The 24,207-nt window shown below is 45.2% G+C and overlaps 1 protein-coding gene across 1 annotated transcript; it reads left to right on the top strand.

The window, feature by feature from the left end:
- The first annotated feature begins 14,579 nt into the window (after window positions 1-14,579).
- LOC134475426 (RING finger protein 225) lies at window positions 14,580-18,388 on the top strand. Its single transcript, XM_063245838.1, has 2 exons — window positions 14,580-14,949; window positions 15,524-18,388. The coding sequence occupies exon 2, from the start codon at window positions 15,640-15,642 to the stop codon at window positions 16,660-16,662; it is 1,023 nt and encodes a 340-aa protein (XP_063101908.1). The 5' UTR covers window positions 14,580-14,949; window positions 15,524-15,639; the 3' UTR covers window positions 16,663-18,388.
- Window positions 18,389-24,207: the final 5,819 nt, after the last annotated feature.

The raw sequence follows: 24,207 nt of genomic DNA, 5'->3' as shown, positions 1-24,207 counted from the left end.
TCTTTGTATTCTTGTAATGGATGTGAAAGACCCTAATGGATTTGTCCTTTATGGCTGCCTCAGTCTCCTGAAAACCAAATCTGCTTATGATTAAGTCAGCAAATGCACAGTTGATGGATTGTAATGACTCTGAAGGAATCCGTGTGGCCAGAAAGATAAATAATACATTGTTTAAAGGTTTTTGAACTCTTAAAGATATTTCAGAAGAAGCCATTCTTTAAACTATAAGAGAAATTAGGAGGCAGGCTACATCATATTCAGGGAGCCAAACATATAAACAAGCAACTGTGATTAACCAGGCTAGATGAAAGATGATTTATCTCTTATTTTCATCTCTAGGAAATATTATAGAATCAGCATGTGAGAAGCCAACACAGCAGACCCCACGGATCATCGTACTGGACTCAACACACGCTCAGATTCTCTGTGCTCCTTTCCAGGAGGGCACTGCCACAAGCAGGATGGCATATAGCTTCACACGGATGACGCAAACAGCATACGGAAGAAATCTCCCTGTTCTTCATTACAAACATGCAGGGTTCTGTATAGGCCACCTCTTGCTCCCAGCTCTGGCCCCTTATAATAGGGGTAAAGGGAGAAATCAGTTCCATCCTACTTTTTGCACCTCTTTGAATAATCTTAATATTTACAATCCAGCATCTAAAAAATACTGTGCATTTAAAAGTCTCTGTTGCAAGTGGCACTGGTTGTACTATTGACTCATTAAAAGATTTACCAAGAAATATAACTGCAAACATGCTATGTACTGGCTTGTACAGCACTGAGCTGATTTCTATACATGTCTTCCATGGCACTTCTCAGAGCCTTTACTAATCAACCCGTGAACGCAGAGTCTAAGCAGTGTAGCTTGAAATGCTTCCCAAATTACTTAATCCTTTTTTGAGGAATTAGTGTTTCTGGGATCATACATAACTTTGAGAAATACTGCCTTGGACCACAATAAAATGAGATGTAAACGAGTGTAGATGCTTTATATAATCTAAAAAAGACTAAGCAAATTGTATGATACTATGGTAATAATTCTCATTGTTATTATTAAAGCCACAATAATCAAAGGAATAAACTACTCTTTTATATACTCTCTATATGGAGTGTGGGAAAAAGGTATAATAAGACAAATGTGTTTACTTGCATGATTTTCTGCTATGATGATTTCATTTTACAAAAGAGGCTGAGAAAAATTATAGTAGATCTTGCTGCCAATCTTCTGTCTTCCTGTAGATTTCACTACCTCATTTTTTAAAGATTTTCCACTAAAGAACAGACTGCCAGCACCATTTCTATGAAAGCCCTGTGGGATGCTTTGCAGAAATGGAAAACAATTCATCGTAAAATTCATGTGGAAGGCCTATGGATCCAAATAGCTAAAACAGTTCTGAAAAAGGGCTAAAAGAAAAGGCTCCACTTTCTGAATTCAAAAGATATTACAAAATTACAGTAGCTGAAAGTGTGGTATTGGGCTGGGGGCATAGCTCAGTGGGAAAGGACTTACCTAAGACAGTCCCTAGCGACCCCTAACACTGGGAAAAAATGAGGAACTATCTCGCTGGAACACAACACAGATCCCAGGGATAAACTCCCGTATATATAATCAAAGGATCTTTGAGAAGGGAGCCAAGGCCAATAGAGGAAATGTCAATCTCTTCAACAACTGTTGGAAAAACTAAATGACTTACATTACATACAAAAATTAAATCAAAATGGATGAAAGACTTAAGATTATGAAATTTCTAGAAGAAAAACATTGGGGGAAATATTTATATTTGCCTCAACTATGAGTTCTTGGCCATAATAGTAGAGCACAGGCAACAAAAGTAGAACGGATAAATGGGTAAACTGAAACTGAATCCAATTTTTAAACTCTTGTAAATCAAAATAGTGAAAAGGTAAAAGGTTAACAGCTAGAATATACCAAGAACTATTAGTCAACAACAACAAAAATAGGACCGGGGATTTAGCTGAGAGGCATAAGTGCCTGCTTGGCAAGTGCAAGGTCATGAGTTCCATCCTCAGCACCAAACAATAAAAAAGAGCAAAACAACAACAAAAAAACACAGCGATAAACATGCAAAAAACTATATGATTCATGGTAAAGTTCATAGAAACAGAAAGTAGAATGATGGTGACCAGACGGGCTGGATAAAAATGGGGGGAAAGGGAATTGTTGCTTAATGGATAGAGTCTCATAATTGCAAAATTAAAAACTTTTCAAGAAGTTTCATAGCAATGTGAATATACTCAGCATTACTGAGCCGCATGCTTAAAAATGGCTGTGACAGCGAATGTTGTGGTGTACGCGTACACACTCACTCACACACACACACACACACACCCCAGTACGGTTTTGAAGCTATGCAAAGATAAGCTGAGTTCACTTACATCTGGATTTTCGAGTACTTCTGTTTACCTTTGTTTTATCAAATGTTGGTGACAGGATATCTAAGACATAAATAGATGCACATGTGGATACAACAAGGGAAACAAAAAGTGAGAAGTTGATGATAGACTGAAATGCTTTCATTCCCAAGCCCCCTTCCTTTCAAATCTTTTCAGTTGATGACCACACATGTGGAGACTTGTGTGGCCACTCGTATGGCCACGAAGCCTTAAAGCTTTTTACTGCGGAGGCCTGTGGGAAGGATCAGAGGCTGGGGTGTTTTTAATATTTCCTCAGGCACACGTAGAGTTTTGGAATTCATTGCCGTCACAGCAGCATCAGGACGACTAATGCTTAACAATGCCGTACAATCCTAGCTTCATTTACTGCTGCTTACGGCATCTGAGGAGCTTTTTTGTTTTGGTTTCTTTCTTGTTTGTTTTGCTAAATCTGTACCTTACTTTCACATCTCAAAAAGAAGATCTATAGCTCAAAGAGAAAATGCTTTTGTAAATTTAACACCATATCTACCTAATTGTTTTAATAACACTGAATAACAGGGCAGACTTAGAAGAGGGGATGTGGTTCGTGACAATATCCAGATTTAATTCAAAGGCTGCAGAAAGATCTTGCAGAAAAAATAACATTGCATGTGTGCCCAGCTGATCTGCTCTTCAGTGCACAAAGGGTTACTACATAACATAAGGGGAAAGGGTGTTTTAGGATTGAGCCTGGTTGGCATTTAAAGCACGAACTCTTGAATGACTCCCAGACACAACGATAGGATAATCTTATCACAGACTTTTCCAGTTAGGAAATGGCCCTGCCCTTTCCCTTCCCTTCCTTTTCTTTCTCTTCCCTTCCCTCCCCCAGCCTCCACCTTGGGAGGCAGGTTAAACCCAGGGCTTTTACAGAGTTTAGTTGTCCACACTGGGCTTGAACTTGTGATCCCCTTGCCTCAGTTTCCCATGTGAATGTGCCACCACTTTCAGCTGTTTTTGTATGTATATATGTATGCAAGCATTGACGAGGTCTTGCTAAATTGCCCAGTCTGGCAAACTTGCAAACCTGCCTCAGCCTACCAGGGTGCTGTGGTTAGAAGTGTGCACCACATGCATCTCTAACATTTCAGAAGTATCTATGAGCAGCAAAAAGTTTCACAGACCATGTGGAGAGGCAGGCATTTAAATCCACTTCAAGGAAGGAACTGTCCTTCAATTCTGCTTGCAGAACATCCATAACCCCTTCCCTTCCCTCTTCCTCCCCAGATGCAGTCACCCCAGGATGTAAGGCAGTGACATCACTGATGTCTGGAGCGAGGCAGACATGGGGCGGGGGAGGTCTCCCCACCCCCGTCCTTGGAAAGAGATGCAGGAGACAAACTGTGATAAGGGAAAGGAAGAATGGTTAAAGAAAAAATGCTTATCTATACAGGGTAGTTCAGGTAGTTATACAGCTAGCTTCAGTTTGTTCCTTGAAAAGAATGTTTTAATGTTGTTCAGACAAGATGTCATGCCTAAGTCCTGAACTCTGAATAGCAACCACAAGATGCCAAGTATTGTAACTGTCCTACTGCCCTTTTTGAAACTTGTTCTCATTATGTTTTTCTCTTTAAAATAAAATAAAATAAAGGAAAGGAAAGGAAAAAGACCCTGATTCCTTAAAGGAGAATGAGAAGGAGAAAAGAGCAGAGTGAAAAAGGGAAGCTAGATTGAAGAATCATTCCCTCACTCCTTCTAAAGTGCTCAGCGGGGTCTTTAAAATGTAAGCACCACTAGTGTCATTTTATTTTAAGAACGCTGCTGAAAGTCAGCCTGTCTCTAAGACGGATGGCCAATCCAAACCCTTGCAAAAATCACAAAAAAGAATGATATGATGAACTCCTATGTCCCTGTCATCTGACGTCAGCCACTTTCATACTCTGTGACACTCTGATTTTTTCCACCCACTTTTTATTTTTTTATGCAGTCTAGGAGACAAGCATTTTTTTAAACTATGCTGCTATGATTATAACACCCCCCCCCCCGTAATTCCGTGGTAACAGCTGAAAAGTTGCAGGGTCTCCATCTCATCTGCTGAGTTCCCTGAGGTCAAAAGAAGCTGCCAAGAGACAGCCCTTGGACACGTGTTTTCCCATTTCTCCTTTTTGCTGACCCCTCTGCTGGGTTTAGGGGTATTAGATCGCCCCATAGCACTGGAGCCTTGATAGTCCTCCTCTTTTCAAGATGGCTCTGACCTCTCACTTCTTTAGACCCACGAGAGGAAAGCAACTTAGGGGAACATGGTGTGTGTGTGTGTGTGTGTGTGTGTGTGTGTGTGTGTGTGTGTGGCGAGGTGGGCTGAGAAATACAGTCGTTTTGGTTTGATACATTTGTATTAGTCTACATCGTCTAATAAACCTGTTGTTGCCTGAGTTTACTCCTATGGTGCCAATAGGGATGGACCACAGATCCAACAGGTAATGAAATACCCTCTCTGATGACAGGTGTGATATTTTCTGCTCAGATTTGTAAGCTCCTCGTCTTTCTTAAATGACAGCAATACAAACTTAATTTTGCTAATAGCTCAGTCACTTCCCTTTCCACTTCAGAGCAGCTTATTTGAGGGTAGCTGTCCAGCAAGCTCAACAGGAGCTCTCTCTCTCTCTCTCTCTTCGGTTTCCTTTCTCTCTGGATAGTGCTGGGCTGGAGGAAGGCTGGCACGCCCTGCCCTGCCAGGGTGCTCTGTCACATCAGGGCACTGGATGCTGACTGATGGCCTGATCTGGGCCTGTCCCCACTGCGCTGCGTGGGCCTGCCCTGCCCCATCACTAGTCCACACCCCTGGCCTTTTCAAATGCAGCTTCTCTGAAGGGCTTTGCAGAAGGGAGACACCAACCTCCATCCTTGGAATCGCCTATACTCTGTGAGTTACCAGTCCTGACCCTGCTTTACTTCAAGACAGGCTCCGCAAGAAACACCTTCCCAGAGGTACCCAGATATTCTTTGTGCTATGCTCCTGTCAGAGATTTTCCTGGGGCTTAACTTGGGGTCCGCCAGAGGCCAAAGTAAGACAGAGGTGATCCTAAGAAAGGGTCGAGAATACTGATAGGAAAAACAGATGGACACTAGTACATGCCCTGTCAACACAGCAACCACAGGGTGCACCTGGGGCTTAATTATGCTGTGCAAAACTCCAAAGCCAAAGGGAAAACATGCACTTCAGAAATAAGTTGCCTCCCATCAGCCAGAGGTGCAGGGCTGCTCCTGGGGTGTTCATCTTTTAAGAACTCTGAGCAGCCAAGAAGACTGTGGTTGCAGGAGAAAATCTTCAAGGAAATAAATTCAGATGCTCACAGATGAAATCAGCAAGTCCATTGGATTGGGAAGGGCCAGGAGACATGGGCAAGATACTGGCTGTATTTGCTATACCCAGAACACAGACTGTGCTTCTCTTCTTACTGTGACAAGACATCGGCTCTTATGTTACCTTACATTTACAACCAAGCTTCCCATAACCCCACAGACCACAAATGGACTTGAGGATTCTGATTCCCCCAGTCCCTTTGCAGTTAAGTGAGGTCCACTCAACTGAAGCTACTTGAGAGATAGCCACATAAGGATCCCAGGAATCTTATACTCCCAGAAAAGGACTTTTGTGGGTGTGATTAACCTACAGATGTTGAGGGAGGGCAAGTACCCTTGATTATCTAGATGGAGCCATATGGTCACAAGAGCCGTTTGTGAGTGAGACAGAGGACGCAAGAGGAAGAGACACCATGATGGAGTGATGTGGCCAGGAGCCAAGGAATGCCGATACCTCTGCAAGCTGAGGAAGGGAATGGATTTTTCTCTAGACCCAACATCAGGAATGCACCTTTTAATTTTATCTGAACTCATTCAGTGGCCCTGCATCAGTGGTTTTGACTTTCATGCTTTATACTTTCACCCTTGGCAGGAAATGGGAGCAGAATGAAGAGCAAAGAATCACTAAAGATTGCTGAGGTCTGCTAATTCAGAGCACAGAAAAGCCACTTCTTATCTAGAAAGCATCTTTTAAAACAGAAGACAGTGACATTCTTACTACCTCTTGTCTTGTTCAGACTTGACTCTGTTTAGCTTTGACATGAAGATACATGATAGCTCTTGGCAATTACCCCCTGACACCAAAACGAACCCTGGAACCCACCTAGATGATGAACACCATAAACCTGGGGCACTAAAAGCATCACAGGATTGCATAAATCCTGACAATTCATGGGGTTACAGGTCACTAGACTTTTTATTTTTGTTGGTACTTCAAATAATTATGGTGATTGATGCTTCAAAATTTATTTATTTATTGGTACCGGGGATCGAACTCACAACTGCCTGTTTACAAGGCATGTGTTTATGCCGCTGAGCTAAATCCCCAGCCAATGCTTCAAAATTTAAAAATGCAATTTCCAATAATCACCAGGGAGGGCCGGGGATTTAGCTTAGCAGCTCAAGTGCAAGGTTGTAAGTTCGATTCCCCGTATCAACAAATAGATAAATAATCAGCAGGGAGCACAGAAATCACAAACTACAGTCTAAACAGAGCAATGTAAAGCAGTGGTCAAACATCTAATGAGACAAGAAAACATAAACAAATGGAACATATTTATTGAATAAATGATACTCATTCTTGACTGACAGTTCAGTGACACAAAATTAGAACAAACCTGTTACAATGTCCTCTTTTATCTCAGTCTCCTCCTTTTTAAATTAATCTATTTTTTCTCATTTTTTTTAATTAAGGGAAAACTAAAAAATGTGGATTATAGTAACTTTTTTGTTTTCCTATTAACCTGATTTGAACCCCAGTATTGCTCTCCCCATCTTGTTCTGTCTGATTATTCTATTTTGTTTGAAAGTATCAAGTTTAAGGGTATAGGCAACCACTTTGAAGGCATTAAGATATACTATGATGCCCATTATGGTTTGACTATTATCTTTTTTTGAAGTCCTGTAAGGTCTCAAGTGTAGGTTTTATTGGTCTTGTTCTGTACTGTTTTGATCAGTTCTATTATACATGATGATATAGGCAACTCAATTTAAAAATAGCAAGAGGCACAATGGTAGCCACTTTTGATCACCTGGTATTCTATTTTTGCATTATGTACTATGCCCATCTTTCTGTTCTAACTGACACTGTTTTGCTTAGTCATGTTTGGTTTTATTCTCTTCAAAAAAAGTAATAAGAACTGTGAGAGTAATAAAACCCAAAAAGTGTAATTGTTATTGTAAAAAAAGAGAGGAAAGGAAGGTGGACTAAGATAAACACAGGTATGTTTGAGTGTGTAGGATGGAAAGCCATATTACTGAGCTTTTGCTGGATCACTGAATGGAGCTGTCTCCAATATCACTGTATGAATGTATACTTTATATGCTTTAATTTTATAATTTGGACAACTGTTTCTAAGAAGACAGTATGTAACCTATTAACTAGTGATCTCTTACTGTATACATTTTTTCTTGATATTCTGTATTACTTGTATCCTTTTACTGCTTTGTTTTTTATGTCCTTTTTTCTCTTTAAATAAAAAAAATTTTAAAAAAATTAAAACAAACAACAGAAAAAAATGACTTTAACACAATGGATTCTGGAAGCAAAAAAAAAAAAAAAAAAAAAATTCCCTTTTTCTTTTAAATGTATTTCTTGGGGCCGGAGATTTAGCTCTATGGCATAAGCACCTGCCTGGCAAACACAAAGTCATGAGTTCGATTCCCGGTACCAAATAAATAAATAAATGTATTTCTTCACATACATGACTGTTTACAAAAATAAAGCACTTTTTGTGCAGTAAGTAAATGAATAAATCTATTCAAATTGTCAAAAAGTAATTAATATGATGTAAGGTTAACGAGCCAATCACATGTAGCAAATTACATTTTTGGAAGATATGGCCTACATAAATCCTACTCTGATAACCAACCTTAAGGAACGCATCAAAAACTGACAAAAGCTTTATGATGAAAACTTTTATTGCCACATGATTTGCACAAATAGGAATAGCAAATATTTTACTTGCATATTCACTAATGGAGGAATGCTTAAGAAAGTTCCAGGACTGTAATTACATGAAATGTTTATTAGCCATTGAAATAATGGCTATGTATGGTACTGTGTGTCTGCCACCTTCGACTTACTGTTCCAGATACCGGAGGAAGGGCAGAGAACAAAAGCACAGAGACCCCAGCCTCCCACCGAGTGTGCCGAGGGGCAGAATAGAAACCAATAAATGTCACTCGTGTACAGGCCCTGCACCCAGAAAGGCCTCCTAGCAACTTTAATGCTCTGCTGATAAACTTCTCAAAATCCTTAATTTTATAACAAAGGCCCCACATTTTAATTCACACCAGACGCAGCCAACTGTGTTGGTATGAAATGAAATACAGCAGAGCAAGAGGGACAGGAAGCCGGGAGGGGCTGTAATTTGAGAACGAGTGGCCAAGGAGAGTCTCAGGAGGTGACATCTGAACAGGACAGGCAGGAGACCCTGGTAATAAAGACGACAGACGTACACGTGGAAGACGCTTGCGCGTATTTGTATTTGTTACATTAATGGTCGCCATTTAAAAATCGTGCTGGTGTTCAGTGATTCAGAAGCCTCAGAAAGTTCCTGGAAAATGACTTTGCCCTCCCCACACTGCATCAGGGAATTCTGGTCAATTTCACCTCCAAATGGCTCACAGAGGCCAAGCAGCTGAGCACTCCTCTCCCAGCCCACACTGCTTCGTCAACGACTCCTACCTGGACTAACCATGCCAACATGCACCCTCTGCTCAGCTCTTCACAAGGAATCTACCGTGGCTCTTTCCTTTTGAAAGCTAAATTGGACTTTAGCTTTCTGCTCAAAACTCTCCAGTGGTTTTTATTTCCCTCTAATTTAAGATCTTAAAAATCACTGAAATAGAGCTAATGCAGAGGCACATGCCTGTCTGTAATCCCATCTATTTGAGAGGCTGGGGCAGATGGATGGCAAGTTTATAATTTAAGAAGATCCTGTCTCAAAATTTAAAAATTTGTAAAAAAGGAGGGGGGGATGTAGCTCAATGCTAGAACACTTGCCTAGCATGTATGAGGCCCTGGATTAAATCCTCAATACCATGAAGAGAGAGAGAGAGAGAGAGAGAGAGAGAGAGAGAGAGAGAGAGAGAGAGAGAGAGAGAGAGAGAGAGAGAAAGAAGAAGAAGAAGGAGGAGGAGGAAGAAATAAGGAATCAAAATATCTTAAGTCCCTACATGATTATCCCTGCCCCAGTGTCCCCTGTAGTCCCCTCTCCTAGTTCATTCTGCTCCTGCTATTGGCCTCTGGTTTGTTTATAGAGCACAGTAAGCACAGTCCCACCTCAGGACCTTTGCATGTGCTGCTCACCTTTGTGTGGAACCATCTCCTTCATGACAACAGAACCACACTTCCTTGAAATCTCTGCTCAAAGTTCACCTTATTGGATGGGCTTTCCTGGCCACCTTAGAGTGGCAGAACACCTCCTTCACACCAACACTTTCTGTGCTCTGATCCTGGTCTTTCTTGCCATTGTGCTTTCCACCTCCTGCCATATGATATATCCATCCATCCATTTGTTTATCATCTGTCACACACACTTCTCCACTAGAATATAAACTCCACAAAGGCATGAATGTCATTCCCTGTCAGTTATGTGTCCTCAGTTCCCACACAGAGTCTGGCACACTGTGGGCACCAGAAACTGTCATTTTTATAACTACATCTAGAATGAAGCAAGTAATTCACATTATTACAACTACATAAAATACATGTCTACAAGAATAAACTCAATGATGGTACCAGCTAGGCTGAAATGCTGACATACAGATTTTAACACGCTCCTGCCTCAATTTTCTAGTTGCAGGATTTCTATACATCTAAACAAATTACTATTATTTGGATGTTATAATTATTATTATTTGGATGTTACTATTATTTGGATGTGATACTCTAATATAATAAATAATAAATAAAACATTCCCTTTAAAGTTTTTTCATATTGGCTTAATGGATTTTACCAGAAGTGATGATACAAAGGCCAGTGAACAGATATGATTTAATTGAAAAACATTTTAAATGTTGAATTTGAACCAAGGGGCTCACACGCTGGGCAAGTGTCCAGTCACTGAGACACACACAGTGCTCTTCGTCTAAAACATGGAATTCTAGTAGCCTTGGAGTTGCAAATCTCATAAATCATCCACATTTTTTAAAAAATCAACCTTTTTCGGAAAACAACCCACCGGGGCTGGCAGTGTAGCTCAGTGACTCCTGGAATGCACAGGACCCAGCCTTCCATCCCCAGCGCTGCACAGAAATCAGGGCTTGGATGTGTCCCCCACAAATGGTCACGCTAAAGGCCCGGCTGCCAGCCTACTGTGATATTAGGAGGTCGTGGAGCCTTTGAGAGATGGAGCCTCATGAAAGAAGTTAAACCATTGGAAGGGGAAAGGGGGAAGGGGAAGCCCTTGAAGGAAAGGATCAACTACCTCCTCCCTCTCTTTTGGCTTCAGGTTGCCCTCAAAAGCAGCTGGACCAGCTGGCCAAGGACTAAAAGCTCCAAAACTGTGAGCCAAAACAAACCTTTCGTCTTTATAAGTTGATTATCTCAGGTATTTTCTTACCGGTAATAGCCAAGTTGACTAATACAACCCCACAAATATGTACAATGACAAAATTAAACTTATTTTAGAATAGCTCTAGATTTACAGAAAACTGCAAAAAATTTCCAGTAGTCTCTTATCACCATGCCTAACGTTCTGTATTCCTCACATCCTAGAGCAATATACTACACTTATCATAACTCATGGACTCATGTTGACCCTTTATTATTCTCTAGAATCCAAGCTTTATTCAGATTTCCTTAGTTTTCCCCTAATGTCGCTTTTCTGTCAGACCCCACCCTGACCCAAGGATACCACAGGGCGTTTAGCTATCTTGTCTCTTCAGGCTGCTCTTGGCTTCTCTGTTAATTCTCGGTTCCCAGAGGCCGGGTGTCATGATCAGTATCATGTCTTCTGAAACAGGGCCTCAATAAATGTGAAACTGAATCGACCCAGCTCCTACTTTAAAATGTCAGCTGTTTGATGGAATGATTTACTACTTGCTTCTGAGTGACATTTTCTGCCTAGAAATCTATCCCTCCATCCACTATTACCAATGAAATCACACTTCGCTCTGAAGTTGTATGCAGAGCTTTATTTATGACAGCTGGCAGATCCACAGTGTACGGTCAAATGCATAGTGCCAGCTCTGGCATGGTCTTCCGGAATGGGATGCTGCTACCTGTATCTCCACCTCTGGAACAGCAGAAGAGTTGGATGAGAACCATTTTTACTATTGACTGTGCCATCTCAGGCTGGTTACATGAACCCACGGGGCCACTCAGTAGGGTATTTGTTAAAGTTACTGAGATCAGGTTTGCAAATCTCTGCAAATAAGCAGTATTAACAGGGGTTGGGAACTACACTTTGTATGCTGTATATTCAACATATTCAGTCCTTACAATAGGCTTATGCAGTAACTGCTCTTACTTCCATTTTAAAGTTTGGGTAACTGAGGAACAGAGAAGCCAAGAAGCAAATCTAACACTACATAGAGAGTGAAGAGCTGTCCTGGGGTATGGATTTAGGACTGTCAACCCACATGTGAATGCTTATTCCTACCAAGTCCTTAGTGAGACAGCTCTTCCTGTAACGTAACACAGGCTTCATGGAGGGAACAGAGACCAAAAACTGCCTGAGGTTATGCCTGGCTCCTGTTTACTCAGATTCTTAAGAATTAAGAGTAATGTCTAATCTGGTCACTGCATGAGCAACATTCTCACAAAGCCTATCCAAATACCAACAAGGATACAATGCCACAGAAAACACCCCCTTCCCCCAGCCAGTATACCACAGTTTCTCAGTTGCCCAGGTAATGGTTCCTGTTCTAGTTCCTGTTGCTTCTGGTCTCTTAGAAACAGCGGGGCACTGTGACACATAGCTGGTCACTATGATGCCTGTTGTAAGAACCAATCACCACTGGCAAGCATTCTGCCTCTGCACTTCCTGCTTGCTGATCCCCTATAAGCCCTAGACCATCAGCAATCAGGGCCTGATATCTGAAGGTGATCCTGATCAGTGCCCACTCATGTAAAATAAATCTGCCTCCAAATCCTGGGTGTGTCATTTCAGTATTTCTGTTTGCTGAAGCAATAACATAAGGACCTTTTCAACACATTTTTCTTCTCAGGGAGATAGTTACTCCTATAGGAATGACCAAGCTTTGTACTGATTAGTGCAAGTAAACAGCAGGCACTGGGCCCTAAGGTTCATTAGGATAGATGACTGTGGCCTCCCTCAGAAATGTCAGGGCCCCTCACTGTGCAAGAGGAAACCCCTCTCTCACTACACCTTCTCAACTTCCCTAAAAGTGAGCAACTGGCCCCAGGATATAAAGGAACTAGAGAGCCTATGGCCCCTAAAAGTACTATCCTAATTCAAACAGCAAGTCCTGGCATCTTTGACCACACTTTGGTTTTTTATTAACAAAAACCATACTATGCCTTTTCAAAGAGTGCATTGGTACCTAAATTACAATGAGTTATAAAAGAAATGCCTGTAGCTTCAAAATAATTATTTTGGTTGCTCCTCTATTTATTTATTTTTGGCGGTGGTAGGAGGGACTGAACCGGGGGCCCTGAGCCCTGGGTATTCAGGGCAGGTGCTGTACCACTGAGCCACTTTCCCAGTCCCCACGACACAAATACATTGCTTCCTGCACTAGACAAGAGTCTGGAGATGGTCCTTGTCTTGGCATAACTTTATGTCCCATCGTCTCCAGCCAGGGGGGATTTTGGTTGCCAGGGACACTGTTTTGTTGATGGTCACAACTGGGACACACTGCAGTCAACATCAAGTGAGTAAAGGCCTGGGGCACAGTTAAATATCAGCCACATATAGAATATCAGCCGTGCACAGAAACTATCCAGTTCAGAATTCAATAGGACTGAGGGCAAGGAGCCACGGTGCAGGGTGAAAATGCATTAATAGGGTGAAACTGTGAAGTCGTAAATGTTTTGCTCCCACACATGCTGCTCCATATCCAAACATAAAGGCCATCAGAATTCCGACCAAGGCACCTTTCAGCACTGAGGAAGTACACGTCCTAGGAACCAGGTGGTGGGCAGAATGGCCCAAGTGCACAGGAGTTCTCCCGCTTCTCTACGCCTCGGCTCAGTACTCTGCTTTTACATTTTTCCTGTTTCACCGGCATGCCTCTTGTCAGCGCAGAGCTAATTGAGGTTTAGAGCAGCAAAACCCAGTTTCAACTGTGCACAAAACAGACATGTCCAGGTCCTTCACAATTATACAGCAAAGGGCAGAAAGCCTTGCACTGTGGTGAGCTGTGTGGAGCTCTGCAACCATCCAAGGCCAGAGTGGATCCTTCTGATTTCCCACCCTCCTGCCCTCTTTAACCACAAGATGAAATTGCTAAGCAAAACTAAACGAACATCACTCCAAATTGGAACTGTAAAACTTGAAACTGGGAAATGGAAAATTAAAAGTTCAACAGACTCCCCCTAAGTCCCCCTAAACTAAAGATGCTGTTCACATACTGTAGCGATCGCCTATCACTATTTCACTGTTCATGCAATGTGGGTAAATATACACACATATTCAAATGCCACCCCAACACAGTAGCTATTTATGACTCCACCTCTTCTCTGTACTGTGGTGCTTTCTTTCTGTCCTTTCTCTTGCTTTAGCTCGCTTGCTATCCGTTATTCTTTTCATGACATTCCCTGGGGCATCTTACTGTCTTCTGCAGGGAATCTGGACAGAGACAGCGGCCCCTCTCCTGGGAATCTGGAATCTTACAGAGCCATCTTTCCCCCCTTCTTTATTGGATGCGTGGGTGGCAGCCTCCCTCTTCCCAGGGCGACACCCGGCCTGGAGAAATGGCAGGACCATGTCAGCATCACTTCTGGTTAGGAATATGGGACCATCAGTCCTTAGCTGGTGCCCGAAGCACTCTTGTAGGGCTTAGAGTGTTTAAAAAAAAACTCTACTTCTTGTTAACCTGATCATTAGGGCTCCTGCAAGGTTTACTAAAATGAAGATGTACCATTTGCTCACAGTTCTGGTGCGCATATTTGTCTGATGACATTCGCAGAAGCAGACAGGTAGGGGCAGGAGGCAGAGATACTGGCAGCTTTTGGAGCTCTGTGGTCCCCCCGACCTTTTTCCAACCGCTTTGCCCCTGTAAAACATCTGGGCACCTAGGACACAGGGAGGATGCACTGCGGTTAGTCCGGGAAGGGGCAACACCCTGCTCTGTGTCTGTGTCTTGGTGCCTCAAATCTCACGAAGTAACAGAGCAGAGGGGGAAAAGGTACCTCTGGGCTCCAAAGAGCGCAGAGTACATGGCTTGGTGATTATTGGCTTTCGCCTTTGGACAGAGAAATGAGATCACGGTTCTCACCAAGGGAAGGAACCGCCGCTGCCAGGCTGCCGAGGCGGCCGCTTCCCCTCCCTGCGCGGGTCCGCATTACATCACCGGTGAGCTCTTGCGGGTGGGGGGAGAGGAGGCTTCTCCAGGGACCCAGCCCCAGAGGAGGATAAGCAGAATGGAAAGGAGGGGTGGCGCGGGAGCGTGTTAGAGAACAGAGGAAAGAGCAGATCCGCGTTTACCACCGTCAGTCCTTGGAGGTGGGGTGCACAGGAAAACCGCCACATCCTTACGCAGTTACAACCCCAAAAGCGTTCCCGCGATCCTCCCAGCAGCCCCCAACTTCCAAGTCCAACAGAACTGAAATCCAGAGCTGCCAGAAGAGCTGCCTCAGGGGGCTACAGGGGACAGCGGTGCACAGACGCGGGGGAGGGGGAGGTACAGGGAGGGACCGCTGCGTCCAGTCGGGGGCGGGGTAAGAGGGGTGGGGTGGACGGAGGGAAGAGGAGGAAAAGGAAGAGGAGGAGGAGGGAGAGGAGGAGGAGAGGAGGAGGAGGAGGAGGAGGAGGAGGAGGAGGAGGAGGAGGAGGAGGAGGAGGAGGAGGAGGCGGCGGCGGCGGCGGCGGCGGCGGCGGCTGCCTCTGTGCCCCCAGCCAGCCCGGCCGGCGGTGCCTTCCCTGCCAGGCGACAGCAGTTGGAGTGGGGGAGGCAGAAGCGCCTCCTCCCCACCCCGAGCCGAGGCGGCGACCCAGGGGGAGGAAGGTGCCTCACCTTGCCCCCTATGAAGGGCGGATCATGCCATGGCAGCGCCGGCGAGCGACAGCGGCGGCAGCGAACAGAGCCCGAGCAGCAGTCCTGGGGGCCGGGTGGGAGCCGGGGACGCCGTGGCCGGGCGCCGGGACGGCGGGGACGCGGGAGCCCGGGACGCCGTGGAGACCGCCCCCGGCCTTCCTCCGCTCGAGGACTACGAGTGCAAAATCTGCTACAACTACTTCGACGCGGATCGGCGCGCGCCCAAGCTGCTGGCGTGCCTGCACACCTTCTGCCAGGAGTGCCTGAGCCAGCTGCAGCTCCGCGCCGCCGCCGCCGCCGCCGCCGCCTCCAGCGCCGCGCCCGAGCGCGCGCCGCGCCCGCCGCCCTGGCACGGCCCTGCGGGCGCCATCGCGTGCCCCGTGTGCCGCCACCGCACTCCGCTGCCCGACAGCCGCGTGCACGGCCTGCCCAACAACACCAAGCTCGCCGAGGCCTTCCCGCTGGCGGTGCGCGCCGCGCAGGACCCGCTGCCCCAGGACCGCCTCCCGCCGCGCCGCGCCGCGCCCGCCCCGGCCCCGCCGCCCGCCCCGGCCCCGCCGCAGCCCCCGCCGCCGCCCGCCGAGGACCAGGGTCCCGCGCCGCGCTCTCGCGCCGGCCTGCGCGCCCCGGGCGCCTACGAGAGCTGCCAGAACTGCAAGCGCGCCGCCCTCACCGCCGGCTGCGTGTGCGTGGTCTTCTCCTTCCTGTCCATGGTGGTGCTGCTGTTCACCGGCCTCATCTTCGTCAACCACTACGGCGGCGGCGGCGGCGGCGGGGGACCCCCTGCAGGCGGCGCGCCCCCTGGCGCTGCCCCGGCGCCTGGCTCGCCCTCGCCCTCGCCCGTGGGGCCCATCTGCCTGTCGGTGGCCAGCATCCTGGCGCTCTTCTCAGTCGTCGTCACCTGGGTCATCTGCTGGCTCAAGTACCGGCCTGAGGGTGCGGCCGCGGGCTCGGCGGGGGGCGGCGGCGGCGGTGGCCCGAGGGCGCGGGCGGCGGCGGCAGCTAGCAGCACCTGGAGGAGCGACACGTAGCGGGACAGCGCACTGGGCTCTGCGTCCGCATCGAGGCCTCGGGCTCTGTGCGCTGGAGCTTCTCCTCCTTCTCCCTGCGACCCTGGACGCTCAGGACGCGCACTCTCCCCGCCACCCGCCCACGGCCGAGTCTCGGTTTTCGGCCCCTTGGACTGTCCGCGCCCCACCTCCTTCCCGCTGGGCGAGACCGCCAAGCCGAAGAGGAGAGGATGCTGGAGTCCCTTTTGCCTTGTCAGTGCAAGATCGACCTCCGCCTCATGCAGCCACCCCACCCATCCCGGCCGGAGTGCGTAGGCATCCTCTCCCAAAGTCTGAAAGAGGACTGGCAGAAAGGGGCCGAGGTGTGGGACCCCGCCAACCTCCCGGAAGCTGGTTTTCGGGAGCCTGGAGTTTAAGGGTGCAGGTGCGCGCGCAGTTATGTCCGCAGCAGTTGTGAATGGACTTGTGTTCTACTGCCCAAAGGGAGAATGAATAGGATATTACTAAGCAGGGGAGAAAGATTTTCTTGCTTCCTGGCGATCTTGAAAAGGTAGACACCCAGAGCGCTGGGAACGTGGCGCCCATCCTTGCTGGCGCAGTTCGGGCGCGATTGCGGCTGCGACTTTACCAGCCGCCGCCTTGAGCGCGCTACTGGGCAGGTGCGCACCGCGCATGCGCGTCTCGGGGCCGCGGGCTGACTCCGCCCGGCAGAGGCGGCCGCGCGCGCAGGGCAGCGTTCGGATGGGGCTGGAGCTGAGCCCAGAAGTCCCATCTCCTGGATGCCTGCGCCTCGTCTCATTCACAGTGTTACTGCCAGGAAGTCATTTCGTCTTGTGTAACTGGACTCAGGGAGCTTTAAAGAGCCCGACCTCCCTTCTCTCAAAACTGACTTACTGTTGCCCCCACCTGGAAGAGGCTGAGAGCTATTCACGCCTGCTGTAGACCACAACTTTCTCCTCGCCTTTGCCTTTTTTCCTAATTTCATTGGAAAAGCAGTTTATTTTTGAATAAATACATCTGGAAATTTTAAGATTTCCAGAGAAGTTATTTTACTAAGTGGTGACCTCCGATCCAACTACATTTCAAAATTAGGAGCAGAGAGTAAAGCTGTATTGGTAATCGATTAAGATTTTATACTGTGAAACAAATCAATGACTTTCAATTATCTGACAAAATAGTGCCCAAAGATAAATCAACTCTTTTCTGCCTTTTACTACAATATATATATAATATATGCATATATAGTGTATATTTATCAGAAAGTATTATTTTGAATTTAGCTGTTTGTTAATGTTGGAATCACTGAAATGTTCATATCCTAGTCACACGACATAAAAGAATATATGTTTATCTGATTTTGTAACTTAGGAGATGAGTGTATATTGCCAGTAGGTTAGATGCCCTTTTTAATGTGGGGAAAGGTCACAAATGTATTTTATATGAAAACGTTTCTTATTCCATTTTTTTAAAAATTTGGAATAAGACAAAGTTTTCATGCTTAAAACTCACAGAAGAGACTAAGGATATGCTGTTATTCCTTGTGTATTTATGCAAGCTGTCTGCATGATATCCTGATACTATTCAATTAGCTGAATTTGAGTGGAGTATTTGTAGCTATCATATGAGCAAAGTAATTTATTGGCCATTGATAAGTGGCTGTGGCTGCAATTTATGAACCACAATATGGTGTGTTACATGTCCACATTGTCTTGATAATAAAAACAAGAACCATTTATAGAAAAGAAAACGTTTTTGTGACATTTATTTCACGGTGAAATTGCTCCAAGATATTTGTGTGGCTGTTTCCTTCCACAAACACATCTGCCCATCTAGATCCCAATTTCACATTTTGAATGGGGCTGAGAAAGAAAGAATTTGCAAGTGGGAATATGTATTGAGAGGTTGAAATTTCAGGAATTTTTTCTAATATTTAATAGGAGTCCTTTAAGGCCCAGTAAGAGCTGTTGTAATATTCAAGGGAGAAGCAGCTTACCCATGTACATCTATAATATCCTCTAAAGCCAAATTCTGTTTTCACACTCTGGCTTTTGTGAAATGTTTTCACATTCCTAATACTAAGGACTACATTTCAGAGATTAATTTTAGTTGACATATCCCAACATCTTGTGTTATTTTCATGTATATTTTATCTTTTTATTCTCCTCTTACCTCCAGTATGAAGGTTCTTTTTATAATCACTTTAGTTACACAAATGTCTCTACATATGTACGTGCCATGTACATGGCTACATATATAATATGTATAGGCACACCAGTAATACAGCTTGGCTTTGTGGATGTAACCATGTGCATATGTGTACACAAACATGTGTTTATTATTTCACACCATTAAACTGGAAACCTAGAAGTCTGTCTAAACTTACTTGGGGACCAGTTTGCTTCTTATAGAGTTTACTTATGTTCCACAGAAGTACACCAATGATGTAACCTAAATTATTCCTCACAAATGACAAATACATTTCCTAGTTGCCTCAGTTCCAGTAAAGCTACATTTTGCTTCTTTTGTGGGTTTCCCATGTAAATTTCTTGAATGAGAAACTTGATTCTGGAACTACTCTAAAACCAAATAGATACAGTTAGTAGCTCAATACTTAAACATACTTAAAAGCACTTAAAGCTTTTCTTCGTGACTGATTTAACAGCCAATTTCTGATTTTGTTCATTTAATGGCAAGGTGGAGTGACTGCTTTCCCATGGTTCTCTGGTATCAGGTGTGTCCCCACCCCTTATTCTGCAGATTTGATTATTCATGCCTACCACACTGGTGTCTGAGTCCAATCAAGAGTTTGGAAAGTAACTCCTGAAATAGTGACTGAGCTCTTTGAAGTGCTTCTTCTCTCCTTTTGCATGGTATTGCTCATCTTACTGAGGAGTTTTATTCAGTCCTGGACACTGCTCATGACTGACCAGTAAAGTCCATTCTAAAAGCCAAACCTGACCTGGAATGCATAGTTCTGTCTAGATTTTGGAGCTGCAAGCTGGAGTTACCATGATGCTTCCACAGAACCTAAAGTTCAACGGAAAGACCCTTGTGTAGGGGACAAGATGAGATGCTTGACCTTCGAAAGCAGTAGGATTTGATGAACAGTGTCCATCAACAAGAGTTCCTTGGTTTTTGGGATTCAAAAGCCAGTATCTGGAGCCAGGAGATGTGATTCTGAATATTGCTTACTCCTTTATTTAGAAAGATTTAAGAAGTTATTTAACCTCACTGAACCCAGACTCCTCATTTCTAATAGGGGGAGAAAAGATATTGGTTCCTTCCCTCTAAGGAATCTGTGTGAGACTTAAAGTGTATACACTTTAAGACTAAATGGCTAAGGGCTTGGGGATTTAGCTCAGTGGCATAAGCGCCTGCCTGGCAAGCTCTAGGTTGTGAGTTTGATCCCCAGTACCAACAAACCAAAATCAAAACAAAAGCTAAATGGCTAAAAATGGTTTGGAAGTAAAGTCTGATGTATAGTTATAGCCTTATTTTCATTTAGGTCTCCAAGAATTTGACATTATTTCTCCAGAGAGGACTTCTCCACTCTTTCTCTAGGGGATTTTGATCCTAGGGGTTATTAATGCCAGTTTTCCTTCTTTTTCTTCTTCCTTTCTTTCTCTCTCTTCCTTCCTTTCTTTCTTTCTTTCTTTCTTTCTTTCTTTCTTTCTTTCTTTCTTTCTTTCTTTCTGTTTCTATCTTTTCTGGAGACAGGATCTTGCTATATGGTTCACGCTGGCCTTGAACTCATAATGATCATCCTGCCTCAGCCTCCTGAGTGCTAGGATTACAGATATATGAAGCCACCTCTGGATATTTACTTCCTTCGTAACAGAGCTGTCTGCAGGGGTTTTATATAGTTGTTGCATATTTTATTTTCCCCAATCTCCAGAAACCAGCATGCAAAGACAAAGACAAGATCCTTTTCTGCTTGGTCCTCTGCTCTGTCCAACAGTGAATGTTCCTCTACAGTGAGCCTTAATGAGTTTTCAGCACATAGAATGTGACTGATAAGTATTGTGCTAAGTATGCTTGAAGAAAACTCTGTAAGGTGTTTTAAACAAATTGGCTCCCAGACTCACTGTTAATCAACAATAAGTCTGGAGGCCGGCAAGTCTTAGGTAAGCAATTGTTTTCCTACTCCTTAAGGGTTATTGAATGATGAAAAGCTAGGTAATGCACTTTGAATTTTAAAAATACCATTATAACAGTGGAACTCTTACTGTGCTATATTCAGTAAAAGAAACCACTATGGAGACTAAAGGAAGTTTGGCTTCTGTTTCTTTCCATTTCTACATGTAGGCGCATTTATGAATGTACTTCCACCGTTCCCCTCCAGAGCAAGCAGCATTTGTGTAGTTGGGAAGAGCCCACGCTGCGGTGGAATTCCCCACAATGCTGAAAACAAATTCTATTAAACTGCGCATTCTTTATTGTTCCCTGTTTTATTAGCTCCTCCATCTTTGCCATTCTGACTATTCTTCATGAACTTGTAACTGTTTTGTTCTCAATTTTAACTGAAAAATCTCTTTGCTCTGTGATTCAACTGGTACCTCCCATAATTATTTAATTTCTATGGGCTATTATACATATTTTACATTTCTGCATGGATACAGAAATGATTAAATTCACATCATGGGCAATGAATTACATATCCTTGCTTAGTAGGCACTTGCCTTTCTTCTTTTGAAGTTGTATGTTTTGACTGTATACGTTACAGTGAGTTTGTTAAAAGGGTAGCTAATTTTAGTACACTATTTCTAAGGTGAGTATTAGACATAGTTACAACCTGGTTTTAGTTTGAAATGGTGTGGATTAATCAAATATGAGAGATAATACCTATTCATGGCTAGATCTCTTTTAAGTGCCCTAAGCTTTGTGATGTATACCATCACCAATATTTCTTCTTCTCAGTTTTAGTTATGAGGTTTGTATTTATTTATTTATTATCTTTTTGAGACAGGGTCTTACTGCGCGGTTCAGGCTAGTCTTGAGCTCACTTTGTAGCCCAGGCTGGTCTCAAATTTGCAACAATCCTCTTGCCTCAGCCTACTGAGTGCTGGGATCACAGGTGTGCGCCACCACTCCCCAGCTTGGTTATGTGGGTTTTATTCTCTTGTGCAGAGCTAATTTGAAATCACTCCTAATTGTAAGACAAGTTTAGGAAATAAGCATTCATGTCCTATCTCCAAAACTATTACTAGGAGCTAAGGAAGGATGTGTACCCATCTTTTGGAAAGAGTTGTCCCCATATGTACAATTGGATTATCTCTGGTTTAGAAAAGCCACATCTCCACAATGTAGAGCAGGACATGAAATGAAAAGAAAATCTCCTTAGCTCCCAATATTACAAAACACATCATAACAGGAAGAGAAGAATATCTAATCTTTGCAAAACATAAAGCACCTGCATTTCAACCATGAGATGTTTGGAATCATGAAATGTACAGGACTCCCAGCTACCTCTTGCCAAAACGACCAGGAGTATTTACCACCGTGAGTATGGAATCCGTTCATGTTTTTATATGTGTGCATTTGAAAACATTTTGCAGTCAAACTTGAGAAGCTGAGATTAAGTTACTTCTGACCCAAAGTTCTGAGGAAGGATTAACTCTCAGTGGCGCTTAGATAGCTATTGCCTGGGGGAAATTGGTGCCGGTGTGCTGAACTCTGTGTAGCAGATTTGTTCTTAGAGGCTCACAGTTTACTAAATTCATCCACCACGCGGCAGATTTATTTCCTGATGTGAGTCTCCGCAGAGGCTTTCAAACCCAGGTCACAGGTTAACTTTACCTGGAGGGCTGAATAAAACTAATATAGAAGCAATCTTGGCCCCCAAGAGACTACATTTAATTGGCCTAGACAGGGGGAAAGGAGGTGTATTTTAGAAAGGCAACCCCAGGTCATTTTTCCGAGCAGCTAGATTTCCATCATTACATTTCACAATGTTTTTGTTGAGTGCAACTGTCCCCCTAATCTCACTTTAAAGAACTAAATGCCACCAGGTTGTGTTTTCTTCATAATTCATCGGAAGATCAGGGGGTTCTGCTTGTATTCCTGAAATGGTCATAATTTAGAACATCAGAAGGGCTGTTTAATTGGTTCATATCTCTCTCTCTCTCTCTCTCTCTCTGTCACACACACACACACACACACACACACACACACACACACACCATCCCTGATCCCTTTGCCTCACTCCCATCTCGTGCACTCCAATTTTCCAGTGGGCCAGGGCACTGTTTGTGTCTTCTCCATGATGATGAAGTTATTTCCTGCGCGAAGCCAAGTCCGGGGAAATTCAGTTACAAGCCTGGAACAGTGTGGAGGGTCCGTAGGCCCAGCACGCCGGGGGTCTCAGGGAGGCTGAGGACCACAAGAAAATAGCCTGAACAGCATAGCAAAACCTAGTCGGAAGACAAAAGGAAAGAAAGGTGACAATGTAGGGATTTGGAAGAGGAGTCTATGAATGGCCTGAAAAGTCTGCAGGTGAGATGACCCTGAAAAACCAGCAAGGACGGTTTCGCTATCAACCCCCCTGACAGCGGACGGTGCTTCTCAGCTGTCCACCAGTGGCAGACAGGAGCGGATGCAGGAGCCACAGTGGTTCGCACAGTCGGAACTCAAAATACTCGCTGGGTGAGCTGTTAAATTCATTGCAAAGATCCTTCCGAGTAGCCATGCAGCGTGCAAATTAATTCCATGCACCAGGGTCCAGGTGTCAATGGGTTCGGCGCGGAGACCCAGCTGCCCTGGGTCAGCGAGGCGGGGATTACCTTGATTTCTCTGCATTTGGGCGCAGAAGGAAGCGTCCAGGGTTCCAGTGGATGCGCTCACAGGGGAGGAGACGGTCACAGGGGAGGAGAGGGGACTCGGCTTGGAGCCCCCCGGGTCGGTCGTGCAGAACCTGCCTCGTCGGCGCAGCGACGCTTTGGATTGCCCACTGCGCACCGGCGCGGAGTCGCCGTCGCCAACCCAATCGTCGCGCGTGGGGGGAACACGCTGTAACCTCTGCATTGCCGCTCGTGCTCGCACGTGGTTTTCTGTCTTTGTGTGGAATCTGGTTTTCGGCCTCCCCTCTCCGGACTTCGGGACGACCCCGGATTTCAGATGTGAGTTCCCATCCCAGGTCCCCATGACCGACCGCTTGCACGCCATCCCGGCTGTAGCGACGACGCGCAGGGACAGAGGCACATCCGGGCCAGGTCTTTAATTGAGTTGATCTTTGGGGTCTCTGGCCCTTTTGCTCCCCCGCAAGTCTTCACCAGTCCCCAACTCCCGCGGCCCCGGGAAAACTCGCCCGACGCTAAGCGCCCTAGTTTCTCAGTGACAACCAAAGTTGCATAGATGTGACACCAATGAGAAGGGGGTGCGTGGGGCGGGAAACACCCCAACTCTCCGGATTCTCATGCCCTCACAACTGGGGTCCCAAGACCACGTGGGAGACGTCGCAGAACGCTCAGGACAGACCAGGACCTGCCCATGGGGAGAAGGCAAATTCCTGCGTGGGGCTCGGCGCCACGCAAGACCACAGGCCGCGCGAGGACGCTGCTTTCTCGGGTC

The sequence above is a fragment of the Cavia porcellus genome, unplaced genomic scaffold, assembly GCF_034190915.1.
Source record: "Cavia porcellus strain 051 isolate PalLab524CR breed Dunkin Hartley unplaced genomic scaffold, mCavPor4.1 scaffold_1, whole genome shotgun sequence".
NCBI classification, from domain to species: Eukaryota; Metazoa; Chordata; class Mammalia; order Rodentia; family Caviidae; genus Cavia; species Cavia porcellus.
Note: the sequence above shows the minus strand (reverse complement) of the source record. Positions and strands in the feature narration are given on the sequence as shown.